General features: G+C 49.3%; 1 protein-coding gene across 7 annotated transcripts in view; it reads left to right on the top strand.

Annotated features, from left to right (window-relative positions):
* Window positions 1-14,353, top strand: part of HDAC4 (histone deacetylase 4) — a 255,508-nt gene that overhangs the window by 121,829 nt on the left and 119,326 nt on the right. For all 7 annotated transcript variants that reach the window (XM_086751531.1, XM_086751535.1, XM_086751533.1 and 4 more), the window contains exon 4: window positions 13,566-13,810. In XM_086751531.1, coding sequence (XP_086607657.1) covers window positions 13,566-13,810 — 245 coding nt within the window. The remainder of the gene's footprint in view (window positions 1-13,565; window positions 13,811-14,353) is intronic.

Raw genomic sequence — 14,353 nt, forward strand, 5'->3', positions numbered from 1 at the left:
CACCAATGTGGGAGCCCACTATGGGGCTTCTAGAAGCAACCCTAATGCAAAAATGAGTGTCCCACTGACATTCGTTTGCAGCCTCGTTTCTTGATAATAACAAGGGGGTGTACCATTTCAGATGCAAATAATTTACATCTCTACTTGTCTCTACTTATGGCTAAATTAACTTTAACCTTCTTACCTACCAACTACCTCCTGTAGTTGTTCCTCCCTTGCTTACCTGGATCTCCACCCTTAGATAAGTCTCTCGTCTTTGGACTTCTCACAACACCTTCTTTCTTTTTGTGGAAGAACCAGGCTACAGTCAGCCCCTAAGCAGAGAGGTTTGTTGCCTGGACGTAGCTGGAGCAGAGTTGTAGCCTACCGCAGAAGTAGGTGGGCATCATTTAGTTGGTCACAATCTGGAAACCCTGTAGTTAGGTCCAGGCTTCGCAGTCGAGAGTAGCTGCCCAGCAGAAATCAGTCGTCTGATAGCTCGTTTTCTGATGTGGAGCTGAAACGTGAATACGACACGGGGCCCACAGGCAGTAGCTGCCTGCAACGGGAGGTCCCCGTGCGAGAGTCTGTGCCCTGCGTGGTCTGATCAAGATCGGCTGCGGATTCCCAAACTTGGTATTGTCTGCCCTGTGCTTTGCTCAGCCTGACTTACGCTAGATACGACTCTTAAAACGTCACAAATTAGAGTATTTAGTTCAGCGAGACTGTGCCACTCTTTATTCCCTGTAGTTTTACCATTTTTAAAAGTTCTTTAGCTGCAGGCCATGATTTAGGTTTTGTATCAGCTGGCGTACGTCCTCTCCCGTGGCCCTGTGGTGAGGCCGGGCGCTGCACAGGAGCTTGCACCAAAACCTGGATCTCTGAGGAGCAGGGCGTTTTGTTCTCCGAGTTAGCAACAGGCAGTGAAGGAGATGCTTTGGTATTTAAGGTTTCTTTTTAAGGAAACGACTTACCTAGCTGAACCTGGTGAGCGAACCTCTCAACCTTTCTTATCTTCCACAGAAGAAAAACAACTCTTTGTGCAAGTGTTTTGACAGAGCCCAAGTTCAGGTATGATGATGTTTGTAGTTAATTGTATCTGTACCGTGCTTCTTTTGGTAAAAATACCACTTTTTGCATGTATTGCTCTTAAAAGGATTTTGACGCTAAAGGACTGACTTGTGCTTTTAAGCTGCAAAAACCAGAATTGCCTTATTTCTCGGAGCGTGAGGGAAGACTTCCTCAGCTCTTGCTTTGGTCGTGGTAGGTGGAGTGTAGATGTAATGCAAATTTTTTACAGCTGTGAATGACTTGTCCTCAGCTTTCCTCACTTTGTGAGGAAATTACCTAACTGATGTAATTTCCAATTGCAGGGTCAAAATAAAGGTGAGTCTTAAACTTCTACACCCAGCTGATGCCTGTCTTTCTACTCTTCCATGCACGCTGCCAAAGCTTTTGAGTGGTGGATGGCACAGAGGAGGTGATGAAAGTATGATGAAGGAAATGCGAGGGGAAGTGGGAACTCGTGTGGGTGTTTGTCCGCGTTCATCCACATTTGCTTGAAAAGGGTGTGCTGTTTCTCTGGATGTGCATGCCAGAGTAAGGGAATACTGACCCTCCTTCTCTTCCATCTCCTCTGCAGAGGAGTGTCGTGGTCATTGCTCTTCAGCTGGGGTCGGTCATCCAATATAAGAAGGATGCAAGGAGGGGACAAAGTGTTCTTTTTTTAGGCAAAATGTTCCCATGAGCCTTGTGTACATTTAATTTTCCCTTATTTTTTCACATTAGTGTTTGGTAGCAGTGCTCTGGCTGAAGGACAGTCTTTGGGGAGAGGGGGAAGTAGCCATCTTGTGCTCCACCTTTGGTTGTTGTTGGGAGAAGCGGGAGACGGCTATTTGAAGTGCTTGACCTACCATTTATATGCGCAATGTTTTGCTAAATCCAAATGTGTTTCTCGGTGTTGTGGACCATTTAATTGCCGCTGGCTGGGGGAGGGCTTGCGTGCGTTGGGTGGGCCGGCAGCGACAGTGGTCCTCGTGCTGCCTTCCGACACGCCGCTCAACGGGTGGTTTGTGAAGCTGCTTAACAGACACAGCGGGCAACCAACCAGCTGGTAGCCTTTAATAAAAAAAAAATTAGAACTTTAATTCTAAAAGCTTGTAGCAACAAAATTAAGTTGTCCTTTTGAAAGAATGCGTTCATAGAGATGAATGGAATAGAGCTTCTTGTTACACTGTTTTTTCCTTACAGCGACAAGTTTAAAAAAAAAATGTTCCTTGTGAAGATATGTAAACCTGTTATAAATAAATTTGGAGCTGTAAGGATGAGCTCTGACACGTGAGTTTTAACATAACAGATCCGCTACAACGCAGTAGTTAAGCTCCAAATTTATTTAATTTTGTGTCACCTCTCTTTTGATCTCAGGGAGCTAACGTACCATGGCTTAATCTCGAATAAATTTGTACGGTAGATCTTGAGCTGTTCGTTAACGCTCCCGTTCTGGTGGAGTCGCCAGCTGCCGGTCCCCGAGAACTGCTCTGCCGTGCGGTTTCCCTCGGCGGTGCCTGGCCCTGCCTTTGTCAGCGTTTGGCCTGCTGCTTTTCCTCCTTTTGACGCTAACGATTGCCCTTCCCTCGCCTGACCGCAGGAGAGCGGGGCTGGCCGCGGGCGCTCGGCGTGGCTTTGGCAGAGGAGCAGCCTTGCTCTCGGCAGCAGGTAGGTGACTTTGGTCTCCCGGCTCCTCTTGCCGTCTTTAGGAAGCTGACGGTGTTTCCTCGTAGCGTAACTGCTTTTATCGCACAGCTCTTGTTGGAGTGATCTGGCTGTTTACCAGCTGGCACCGTCGCCGTTTACAAGTGAGCCTTCGCTTCGGTTCTCATCGCATCACCTTGCCGGCTCTGCCCCAGGATCCCCTCCTCTGTGTGAATGGCACCGCCCCTGCCTTGACAGGAGTTACCAGAAAACAATTCCTCCTGGATACATCCGGAGGTCGGCTGTCCTCCTGAAAGTTCACAGTTTAACTCTTGGCAGTCCTGCTCCATCGCTGGTTCATCTGCTGGCCTTTTTTTTCTTGCTGATGTAGAGGTCACCGCTTTGCAGTCTCTAGGGACAACCCCACCAGAAGGTCCTGGCGTTTGTGTGACCCCACCCTCAAACTCACCCATGCCTACCTAGCTGGGTAGATTTTTTTTTTTTTTTTTTAAATTTTGGTTTTTTCCTCATGGGGAATTTTTAATTTATAATCTCAGGAAGAGCCTTGCAGGCTCCCACTCCATCTCCCACATGTTTCTTTGTGTACTCTAAAGTATTACTTTCCCTTGAAGGAAAGGTTGGCCGGGGCTCTGAGCAATCTGATCCGGTTGGAGATGTCCCTGCTCCTTGGAGGGGGGGTTGGGCTGGGTGACCTGGAGAGGGCCCTTCCCACCCAAACCATCCTGTGGTTCTACGAAGTTCATGGTGAGATTAGAGAGCAGGATATGAGAAATCCGTGTGGGTTTGTCTCTTCGGAAGTATGCCAGGTCATCCTTCATTCTGCCTTTTTGTCTTGGATATCTGGTAAGGTGAGGTGTTTCTTGTACCAACAGTGAGACAAATGGATCAAAGAGATTCAGTTACTGAATAATGCTTGAAACAAGAAGGCAGGTGGAATTATGTTCCCAGGAATGTCTTTTAAAAAGGGGGATATATATATATATATTTGGCTTTCTAGTATTTATTTCAATTCTTTTTCCGTGGGAACTCAACTGGATTTGGTTGTCTGTCCCCCAGCGTGCAAGGAAACCGTGCAAGGAAAGGCTTACTGTGATGGTACGAAGTCTAAAGTAAGACATACTCCAAGCCGACTCTTGATTCCATTATCTTTCACTTCCGTAAGAGCACTGGCATCGTCCAAGATGCTAATTTGTTAAAGTTTTGATTGAAACAACAACAAGACAGAGTAGGATAAGGATTGAAAAGGAGGCAGTGAGACGCGCGTTTGTCTCCCTTTGGAGCGCCTCTGCTCGTCTGTTGGAGACATCTGCGCCGTCAAGGTTTCATTCCTGGCCTTCCCAGAGGGGCTGTGACATGGACTCGTCACGTTCTTGTTAAGGACTTGTTATTGTATGTGGTGTGTTTGGCGGTGCCCCGTTTTATTTGAGAAGTGTTTGGCTTTCCAGCTGTGGCAGGACGTGATGCTGAAGGAGCTCAGGAGATTGGTCAGGAGCCCGGAGATGGTGAAGGAGCTCAGGAGATTGCTGCGGCCCCCGGTCAAGAGCGTTGAAGTCTTTTGCCAGACTTCAGATGGGACCATCAGAAACACCGGTGGCCTGCAAGATTCAGATATTTAACCCTGAAAGCTTCTATTTTTCCAAACTCTCAGGTACTGCTCTGAGACTGCAAGCAGGAAAACGCCACAGAATGTTATTTTCTGTCTATTGTTGATGGAATGTGATGGTTTTTCTTTTTCCTCAAGTAACGAGACATTTTTTAACGTTTTAAATCTAAGACGGAGAAAGTAGGATAAGCGGGCTGCTCTTCAAGTTTTGGTTCTGTTATCGTCATGGATAAAATTTGTATGTAGATCTCTCGTAGGTTTCTAATAAATGCTAATGCTTCCTTTTTGAGGAAGGTATTAGGATCAAAAAAGCTGGTTACAGAAATCCAGAATCACGGCGCCCTTATTATGTCTTCAGGTCTCAGTAGTGATCAGGAAAAACTTCCTTTGCCATGAATGAGTGAGTGACATTTAAAGCTCCATCTGTTGCCTACGGTGCTGGTGCCTCACGACGCGTTTCAGTGGGTGATGGGATGATTAATTTTGATTCCCATTCATGCCGCACGAAACGTTCTCATAGCGGGAAATGACTCCAGCCCTCGCTGAACTGCAGCGTGTCTGGTGCTGGTAGGAAACCTCAGCTGCTGTTTACTCCTAGCTTACGTGCCGAGAAAGGATCTGGGCTGCATTTGCCTTCGCCCACGCAGCTCCGTAGCAGCCTATGCCAAAATACCGATGGCTGCCGTGTGCTGACCTGCCTGCTTTTGAGGGATGGCTCTGTCGCCGGTTCTGCTGCAGCTTGCTTTTCTTCACAGACCTGTTGTAAACGGAGGACTAGCCTGTCCCCATTGGTGAGGACCACCTTCGGACCTCGGGGTGAAATAGCAGCCTGGTTCTCCATCCCACTGGCCTTCAGACTGGCTGCGCTGTGGCGCTTCAGTTCATTGTGTAATTGTCCTAAAATAATCCCCCCTGGGATCCCGGTCCTTGCCTTTTGGAGAGCAGAGGTGAGAATTAAGTGAAGTGGAGATAACCATAGAATCCCAGGATGGTTTGGGTGAGCAGGGACCTTTAAAGCCCATCCAGTCCAACCCCCCTGCCAGGAGCAGGGACATCTCCAACCAGATCAGGTTGCTCAGAGCCTCATCATCCAACCTGGCCTGGAATGTTTCCAGGGATGGGGCAGTTACCCTCACAGTAAAGAATTTCTTCCTTATATCAAGTCTGAATTTCCCCTCTTTTAGTTTAAAACCATCACCCCTCATCCTGTCACACCAGGCCCTGCTGAAGAGTCTCTCCCCACCTTTCCTGCAGCCCCCTTTAGGCACTGGGAGGCCGCTCTAAGGTCTCCCCGGAGCCTCCTCTTCTCCAGGCTGAACAGCCCCAGCTCTCTCAGCCTGGCCTCACAGCAGAGCTGCTCCAGCCCTCTCATCATCTTCGTGGCCTCCTCTGGACCCTCTCCAACTGACCCACATCCTTCTGATGTTGGGGGCTCCAGAGCTGGATGCAGCGCTGCAGGTGGGGTCTCACCAGGCCAGAGCAGAGGGGCAGAATCCCCTCCCTCGCCCTGCTGCCCGCGCTGCTGGGGGTGCAGCCCAGGGTGCCGTTGGCCTTCTGGGCTGTGAGCGCACATTGCCAGCTCACGTTGAGCTTCTCGTCCACCAGCAGTCTCAAGTCCTTCTTCTCAGGGCTGCTCTCAATCCATTCCCCCCCAGCCTGGATTTGTACCTGGGATTGACCCAACCCACGTGCGGGAACCTTCCTGGCTCTGCGTGTAGCCCTTCAGTTTGCCCTGGAGTGGTACAAGTTCAGCGAGGAGCATGGTAGGACCATGCCTTCATCCCACCCCTGTGCCATGCTCATGATGTGCTGTGGAAGGTGTTGATGTCCTGGGTGCTGCCACATCCACACCTCCTTCTCCCACCACCTGCACGGGGTCCTGGCAAGTTTTGGGGCTCCTCCAGTACAACCTGGTGAAATATTTTCTAGAGAATAAGCTGAATATAGATGGTAATGTGTGATTTTTTTCCCCTCACCGACTAATTTTTGCTTGTATGTTGGGCCTTTCACGTGCTGTAGATCAAAACCAGCTGAATCTCGGGCGCTCCAAGGGTGCTGTGCCGTGTCTTCGTCCGCTTCGTTCCACTTTACGCACAAAATACGCTGCTTTTATCCTGACACTGCAGCCAAATACTGCAGTAGCTTGTTTCTATTCATAGCTCTGATCTCACTGTCTCTTAGCGTTTCGGCGAGTTTTGACATTTTCGGAAGCGTAAGCTCTGCTAGAGAAGAGCGCTTCTCCTGCCTGGCCGCCGCGCCGGCTGATGGAGGGGACGCCAGCGCCGCCGCCACTGGCTCTGTGCGCGGGCAGTTCCTGGCCGGAGGAGACTCGATTCGCGATAATCTAGCGCTGCTCCAGTAACAGCATCTTCCTCCCGGACTGAACTGCCGCAAACGCTCCCCGGCTGCGCGTGAGGCGAGCAGTCGCGCCTTCCCTCGCGAAATGAGGGCGGTGGGTTTTAGAAACGGCGTTGTGCGGCTTTGGCCGTTGCTTCCGACACGCCAAAGCCGTTTCTGCCGGCAATGACGCGGTATTTGAAGGCTTTGCAAAATATAAGAAATTTTTTAAAAATCAAAAGCTGTTGCCAGACATCCCAGGGATGAAAAAAGCTGAAAATAATGCTTGGAGGGAGGGGGAGGTCCGTGCGCACGCTTGCTGGCAGCTTGCGGCTCGCGCCGTGCCGGGGTGGGATGGGTTTGTCTCACGACGGCATCCAAGAGCTTGGCGATGCCGAGCACGGGCTCTTGCCTTTGTATTTGTTTGTTTTGTGTGTGCTGCAAGGCTGACGTGCTGCTACTGGCAGAATCTGTCCGGAGGGCAATGTCTGCAGGCTGGTAATTAGAAAGCAAACTCATTAGTTAGAAATAAAGCCCAATAAAGCCCAAGTCTGGAGAGGATGGGCGATGGGAACAGGGGGAGAAGCTGAGTCAATGGTTTCTGGAAAGCGCTGGCCGGGTGGTTCGGCCGCAGGCCTCCGGAGGTGCGTCCCCTCCCCGGTGTGCGGCGATTTGGAAAGGCACCAGGGCCTAGAGAGTTACCGTAGGAGCTGAAATGCTCTTTTATCGGAGTTTTGTGTGCTCTGGCTCCCAAACTCGCTCTGTCGCAGGCGCGTGCTGGTATGTCGCATTTTACATGCTATGGGGGCTGGCGGGGGGATGCTGCTTTTCATCCCGCGGCCTTGGCCGGCCGCTCATCCCAAATGGATTTGGGAGGCTGATGGGATTTCTCCCTTCCAGTCAAAGGGAATGGCCGAGTAAAGAGGAGCAGGACGGCCGGGAAGGAGCCGTGCGGATGCGGCAGGACTCGCTGCATGCCAGAGGGAGGGAGGTCACGGGGAAAGCACTTTGTGTGCTTTCTGTTTGAAGATTGTCTTTAAAATGTGAGAGAAGCCATTTTCTGGGCTGCTTAAATGCAAAAAAAATATAAGAGCAACAGCTTTTGATTTAAAAAAAAAAAGTTTGGGAAATATTTTTAAAGTTCAGCTTAAAGGTTCTGCTGAAATGAGATTTGAATTTAAATCTTTGCTTCAAATATCCCGTGTCCGTCTGATACTGAAATTTTGTTTTGATGTACATTTTAGTGTGCTTCATGACTGTTTCCTTTCATATTTTGGTCCTTGAAGGACTTGCATGGAAACGCTGCATCAGTGAAGGGGAAGAAAATACAGTTATTACTGTGAGTTTTGTTTAAACGCACATTTTTCAGTAGCATCGCCTTCCCCAGTCCCTCCCAAAATGCTCAGTACTCAGAGAAGTTACCTTCTGGTTTGGGGCGTGGAAGAAACTCGACACGTGCCTTCTCTGATCTTGCGCGTATCTAACGGCCTTTGCGTGAAGCGATTTTAACTCCAAACTTTTAGGGTTGGTTTTTTTTTTTTTTGGTAGAAAACACACCCTTGCTTTCAGGCTTGAGCTTATCAGTTTATTTACAGCACGTGTGTTTAACAACTGAAAGGAATTTAAGACGACGCCTGCTCAGCGGAGTTGTGGGCGAGCGGCGCGATGTCGAATTCACAATCTGGGCCGCGAGGCCGCTGGGTGCCGGCGATTGCTGGGGACTAGGATGGGTTAGGTCTTAATTAACGTGCGGCGTGCAGGCGGGCTTGGATGCATGGCCGTGTTTTATTTATTTTGGGAGGGAAAAACCAGCAGAGAGTTTCTAACTTGGTATAAAAATAATGGTAACTTGACCATGGGGAAAAAAAAATCCCTACATGCCTATGTTAAAAAAAAAACCGGTATTTCCTCCTGTTTTCTCCTTCTGTTCCTACAGGGAAGGCAAAGGCAGGCAGAACATGAGATAGTTTATTATTCATAATCGGGATCTTGTCTTCTAATTCATGGGTTTGGCATTTCTCATTCAAAGTCTGAATGTAGTCTTTGTGCTTTCGCTAACGTCATCAGTCTGATTGTATTAATGTGTTCTCAAGGCAGAACCTAGAAAAGCAATTTTCTAGTCCTCCATAAAATATTCGTAAGAATACAGGCTTTTTGTTTTGATGGTGTGTTCATGAGGCAGAGGAGGTTTTATTGTTTTCGGGAGGGCTCTGTAGGTCAGAAGCACTCGCCGCTTCTGTGGGGAGCTCGTGGCATTTGAAGGAGAGGGGTTTTTTTGAGACTGAAATAGGAAGAGTCGGGGATGACGCAGCCTCCGCCGAGACTCTGAATGGGAACTGTGGTCGCGAGCTCTGCAGCTGGCGCCCCTGCCCGTGCGTTGGCCGTTGCCGGCGGGGGATGAGACCCTTTGGGTGGGAAACGGGAGGTTTGTCAAGTTTTCTTGGGACGATTATCCAGCACGGCACAAGTTAAGGCTCTCGTTAAGCCGGAGTCCTTTATCACAAGACACAACCCAAGTAAAAGTTATCACAATGAGTAGCGTGTTCCTTCTGGCAGAAATTTGATTTATTTAACAGGTTGGGAGCTTTTCGTTTCTGCTTTTAGGAAACACAGCGTTTGGATCATAAAGGTGTGTGCAGGAAAACGCACGTGGATTTCGAGGAAAATTTGTGTTTAGCCTAAATAGCGTTGACAAATTCAGTGAGCCGTAGGGACGGTAAATAGATTTACGCGGAGGCCAGGAGCGAGTGACCGCTACCTCTGTGTGAGTAACGCTGACCTTTGGGGCACAGGTCGAAAAGAAGGGAGGTGTTATTGCCAGGTGCTCAGAAATCTTTGGCTGCACGTACGAGTAGTCAGCGTGTTTAAAAGGCTTGTGATTCACGGAGCCCGCTGCGCTGCTTGGTTACTGACTCACGGGGCTGAAGCTGCTGGGATTAACTGTTTCGAGCTCTCCTGCAACCTCGGGGGCTGTACAGTTGTGCTAAATCATACTCAGGGTTATCCTTGGGGAGTTTTGGAGCTCTGGGGCATTCATCTATAAATCGGGGGGGAGGGTAAGGGGAGAGCTCCAGCAGCGCTGTGCTGGTGTCCATCTCCAGCGCTTGCCTGGGTCATTTCCACGTGGATCCCGCGCGTTGCTGATGGTCAGGTGCGTCCTCATCCTTATGTTGGAGTGATTCGGTGGGGTAAGAACGAGCCGAGTTGTACTGTTCTGTTTCGGCTCCTTTTAAAAGCAGATCCGATCTGTGCCTGAAAGCTGCTGCCCCTGCCGCAACGGTGCGGCAGCCTGTGGAGTTCCCCTGGATTTGCCACCCGGCAAAATTGCTGCGTTTCCAGGAATCATCACTGCGCGTCTTTTGTAATGCACGGTAATTACACCAGGGCTGCTCAGGGTGGAATATCCCTACGCTGGTGGTTGCAGTGGATTTTTGATAGCTGCGGCTCATTGTGTTCCTGAAGGTGGATTGCTTTTGGGGGCTGCTTTTTGTTTTTGACCAAAAAGCAGCAAATACCTAGTCTGCATTAGGACTCTTTTCGTTCTTTCTCTCCCCAGTTTCTGTAAAGATCTAATGTAGTAATGGGATTTTTATTGGCATGGGAACTTTCCTCTTGTGCTTTTCCAGGACACATCCCAGTTTCCCACAGCCGTGGACCACACGATGGTTTCAGATGGCACCTACCGCCCCGCGCACCGTGCTGCGGGGGCAGGTACAGGGCCGTTCCGGGGTTGCCTGGGCTCGAGCTGTGCCGGAGGAATCCAAAACGTTCTTCTGTCACTCAGAAATACTGAAATCTTGGCAAACCTGGCTCCAATTTAAAGCGTTGCATCTGAGATGAGAAGTTTCTGGAGCGGCAGTCCGTGAAACGAGATAGCCTCCGCAGGGCTGGATTCGAGCTGTTGACTCCCACTCGCGTGCGGGGAAAACAGCTGAGGGGGTTTTTTTTCTGCACGAGTGGCTGCAGCAGTTGCCATAGGGATGCTCCGTGGGTAGGAATGGGAAGGGGCTTGACCACGGTACTGACCACGTAGGAGAGCATCATCCGTTCCCGAAGAGGGCTTAGGAGCGTGGGTTTTGGCTGGGTTTGAATGGTTATCTATAGGCGAGAGTGTGGTCTTCTCCCCAAAATACTCGGCGGCTGCTCGGCGACCCGCGGTGAGGAATCCCAGCTCTGGGCCCGCGGAGGAGAGAGGGGAGCGGGGAAAAGGCCATAGGAAGGAAAACAATAGGGAAGCGGAGGGAAGAGCCTGTGGGTTGAAAAATAGCAACACTTCCAGTAATGTGACCTTTTGCAGAAAATGTTTCCATCCAGGAAAAAAAAAAAACAAAACAACCCACCTCCTCCACTCCGGCACAAGCTGAGCGTAGGGAGGGGGAAGCATGCTGCTCTCGCACGCGTACCGCGCTCCTGCATCACGCTTTGGGGGGGTCGTGTGTGACAGAGCTGGGGGGCACACGAAACCACATCCCCTCTTCTCCGGAAACGTTAAGATATTCAACTCTGATCTCTGTAACACCCTCCTGTCTCTTTTTGCATCTTTTTTTTTCAAATAAAAGCAATGGTTTTGGTTTATTTTTTTTTACTGTGCTTTTCATTTCCTACACTTCTCTGCTTTTAAAGAAGTAATGACGTTCTCCCTGAAACTGGTTTTGTGTAGACTGAGCAAAATTTCTACGTTCATCTCTTAGTTCATGTTTATTGCGCTTTTTTTCCACCTTCAGCTCCAGCAGCATGGGCCTGGCTGTGCTTTGGAAAACCCCGCTGCTCTGCGCAGCATGCCCCTTCCAAGGAGCTGCCCGCGAAGATGGCATCGCCTTTCTGGGGGTCCCTGTCCCTGTGCTGGGGCCTTACCCTTGGCATTTTGCTTTAGCTGAGGCCACCTTGCAAAACACCCCTGATTTTTCTAAATTTTCTAATTCTAAAATATTTTTTTTCTGGGCTTCGTTTAGCTTCAGATTTTACCAGCATCAACTTCTTGCGCTTTTCGTAACTCCTGGCAAAATCAATAACTGGATGGCGTCTGGGGAAAACCCTGTTAAACTCTGTGTCTGGGACTGCTGGTGCTGACGTCCCGGTGCAGTTTGGGACGTTACGTGTGGGTACCGCTCTGGCTCTCTCAGTGGGCTGCCACAGAAGGGTGACGGTGAAGTGGCTTGCGTGTCCGGGGTGGCACGTTCAGCACAGGGTGCTCGTTTATTTCTAACAACCCGCAGTTGGTTTCAGGGGACCACGGAGGACGCGCTGCTCAGAAGGACGGAGTCAACTTGTTCTGCGCTCCTGTCTCGCGTCCTTGAGGAGGCAGCTGAAATCAGACCTAGGGTTTAATGATCAGGCTTAAAGTGATGTATGAGTTGAATTTTGTATAAAAGGAAAGTTCCTTTTCAAGTACTTGTTCCATGGGCAACATACAAATGGTGAAAGCTGGCAGTCAGTCTTAGTAAAACTTTTCCTTAAAGCTTTTGCAGTTCCTAAAGGTTTTCCATGCTTTTTTTTTCCTTTGAATTGTTTACTTCACCAGTCTGTTTGTAGGCAGGGAAAAATCGACTTTCATGTAGCAGAACTGCCTTTGCTTTTGCTTTGGAAGGCTGTCTGTCCTGCTGGGGCTCAATGTTTTTGAAAGTGCAGCCGCTTTTATTCTGCAGGTGGTGTTCATGCAAAGGTATCAGAAGCGTTATTGAGCGATTGCCCCGTGGAGAGAGGCATTAAATGTGGCACCTGTACGGAGCAGATGTGAAATGCAGAGCTGTCGTTCAGGTGCAATTGAGGAAGTTTTAGTCATTCATGGGATGGCCGTAATTTTCGAAACTTGAGTTCAGTTATGGCAAATGATTTTTTTGTAGATGTCCGTTGCTGCGGTTTTCTATGACAATCGCCTCGTCTTCAGGGAGATGCTTTTTGCGTAAGCAAAGAATTGATCGTTACCACACAGACGATCAAGGTGATAGTTTTCCCTTTTTTCTCCTCTTAGCGTACATCTCTTACGATGAAGCTGAGTTACAGGTCCTTCTGGTACAGGGTGCTGTTCTCTGCCTTCGTCTTGTTGTGCTTCAGGTTTGTCCCACTTGGAGTTTGAAGGGCAGGGGCAAGTCTTTGCGTGGTCACCGTTCGGGGTTGTGCTTCCTGTCGCTGCCTGCTCTGCGGCGTCTCAGCGGTGCCTGCAAGGCACGTTTGTACCTTTGCCTTGGTTGCAGTGAGTCCAATCTGTCGTTGAAGCACTTAACGAAGCAGTGAGGAAAAATTGTTACCGTTTGCTTCTGGCTAAGCTCCTTTCCAAAAGTGGTTATAAAGGATACAGCACGCAGTGTTTTTCTGCATAAGTTTCTTAAAGTGAGACTCTCGTGTTCGTGACTATAGGAGCCCATCAGTTGATCTGTCATAAGTCAAGATTGATGCTGTCTGTGAAGTCTTAGATGAATCTTCATCCTTCTTATTTCAAGTGATGCTAGGTTCCTGCATTGGAACATGCTGCCCAGAGAAGCGGTGGAGTCACCATCAAAAAACATGTAGACGTGGCACTTCAGGACATGGTTTAGTGCACGTGGTGGTGTTGGGTTGGTGTTTGGGCTTGATGATCTTGGAGGTCTTCTCCAACCTTAAAGATTCTGTGATTCTATGGAGGGTGGAACAGAGGCGTATGTTTTGCATACACGGATGTAGAATGGTATCAAGAAGGGTTATGTGCAATGCATTGAAGTCTTCTGCTTTTAGAAAAGTGCGTATTTGTAGGAAGTGATGTCTGGAGGAAGACTTATTGAACTCTAAATTCCTCTGGTGCTTTTTTTTACCATTTTAAAAATGGTGCAAGTTTAACAGTGCTGTTCTTGATTCAGTCCATGGTTACTCAAGATCTTTGCTGGACCCTGTATAGAAGCTGAATCCCTGTGTGACTGAGCCATACGTTCATCTCTGCTGTTGTGTTTTCATATTGTAGTTGATGTGACCACAGCACTGCCCTTGCAAGTTGCACCGACTTCAGTCCCGATGGATCTGCGCTTGGACCACCAGTTTTCTATGCCCGTGACGGAGCCAACGCTGCGGGAACAGCAGCTCCAGCAGGAGCTCCTGGCGCTGAAGCAGAAACAGCAGATCCAGAGACAGATCCTCATCGCCGAGTTCCAGCGGCAGCATGAGCAGCTCTCCCGGCAGCATGAGGCCCAGCTGCATGAGCACATCAAAGTAAGTGATGGCGAGTGGCGCACTTTGGGTGGCGTGCGAAAGTGTCTCCTCACCAGAAGGAGATGTACCAGGTAATTTACTTTGAGGGTGGAGATACTGTGCTGGACTTGGTAAGGCTTTTTTGCAAAGGGATGCGAGCAGCAAGATTTAAAAGGGGCATAAAAAGTTGGAGATGTCCCTGCTTTGGAGATGTCCCTGCTCCTTGCAGGGGGGTTGGACTGGATGACCGTTGGAGGTCCCTTCCCACCCGAACCATTCTGTGATTCTACCATTCTGTAACGTGGAGGAGAGGAGGCCAGGTAAGCTGGTGTCGTGTTAAGCCTTATCCACCGATCTGTGTGTATTCAGAAGTCCTGCTCCACACTGCTAAATGGTGGCTTGCGGGACCTGCATCGGGATTTGGGAAAATGGCATAGCCTAATGTCAGTAGAATTTAACCTCACAGGAGGGTTATTAGGCTACCTGGTGCTGATACCACTTGTGTGGGAGGAGAGTGGCATAGGAACTGCTCACTGGACATACGCCGGCGGTGCGGGATGCAAA

The sequence above is a fragment of the Chlamydotis macqueenii genome, chromosome 6 (genome assembly GCF_036417535.1).
Source record: "Chlamydotis macqueenii isolate bChlMac1 chromosome 6, bChlMac1.mat, whole genome shotgun sequence".
NCBI classification, from domain to species: Eukaryota; Metazoa; Chordata; class Aves; order Otidiformes; family Otididae; genus Chlamydotis; species Chlamydotis macqueenii.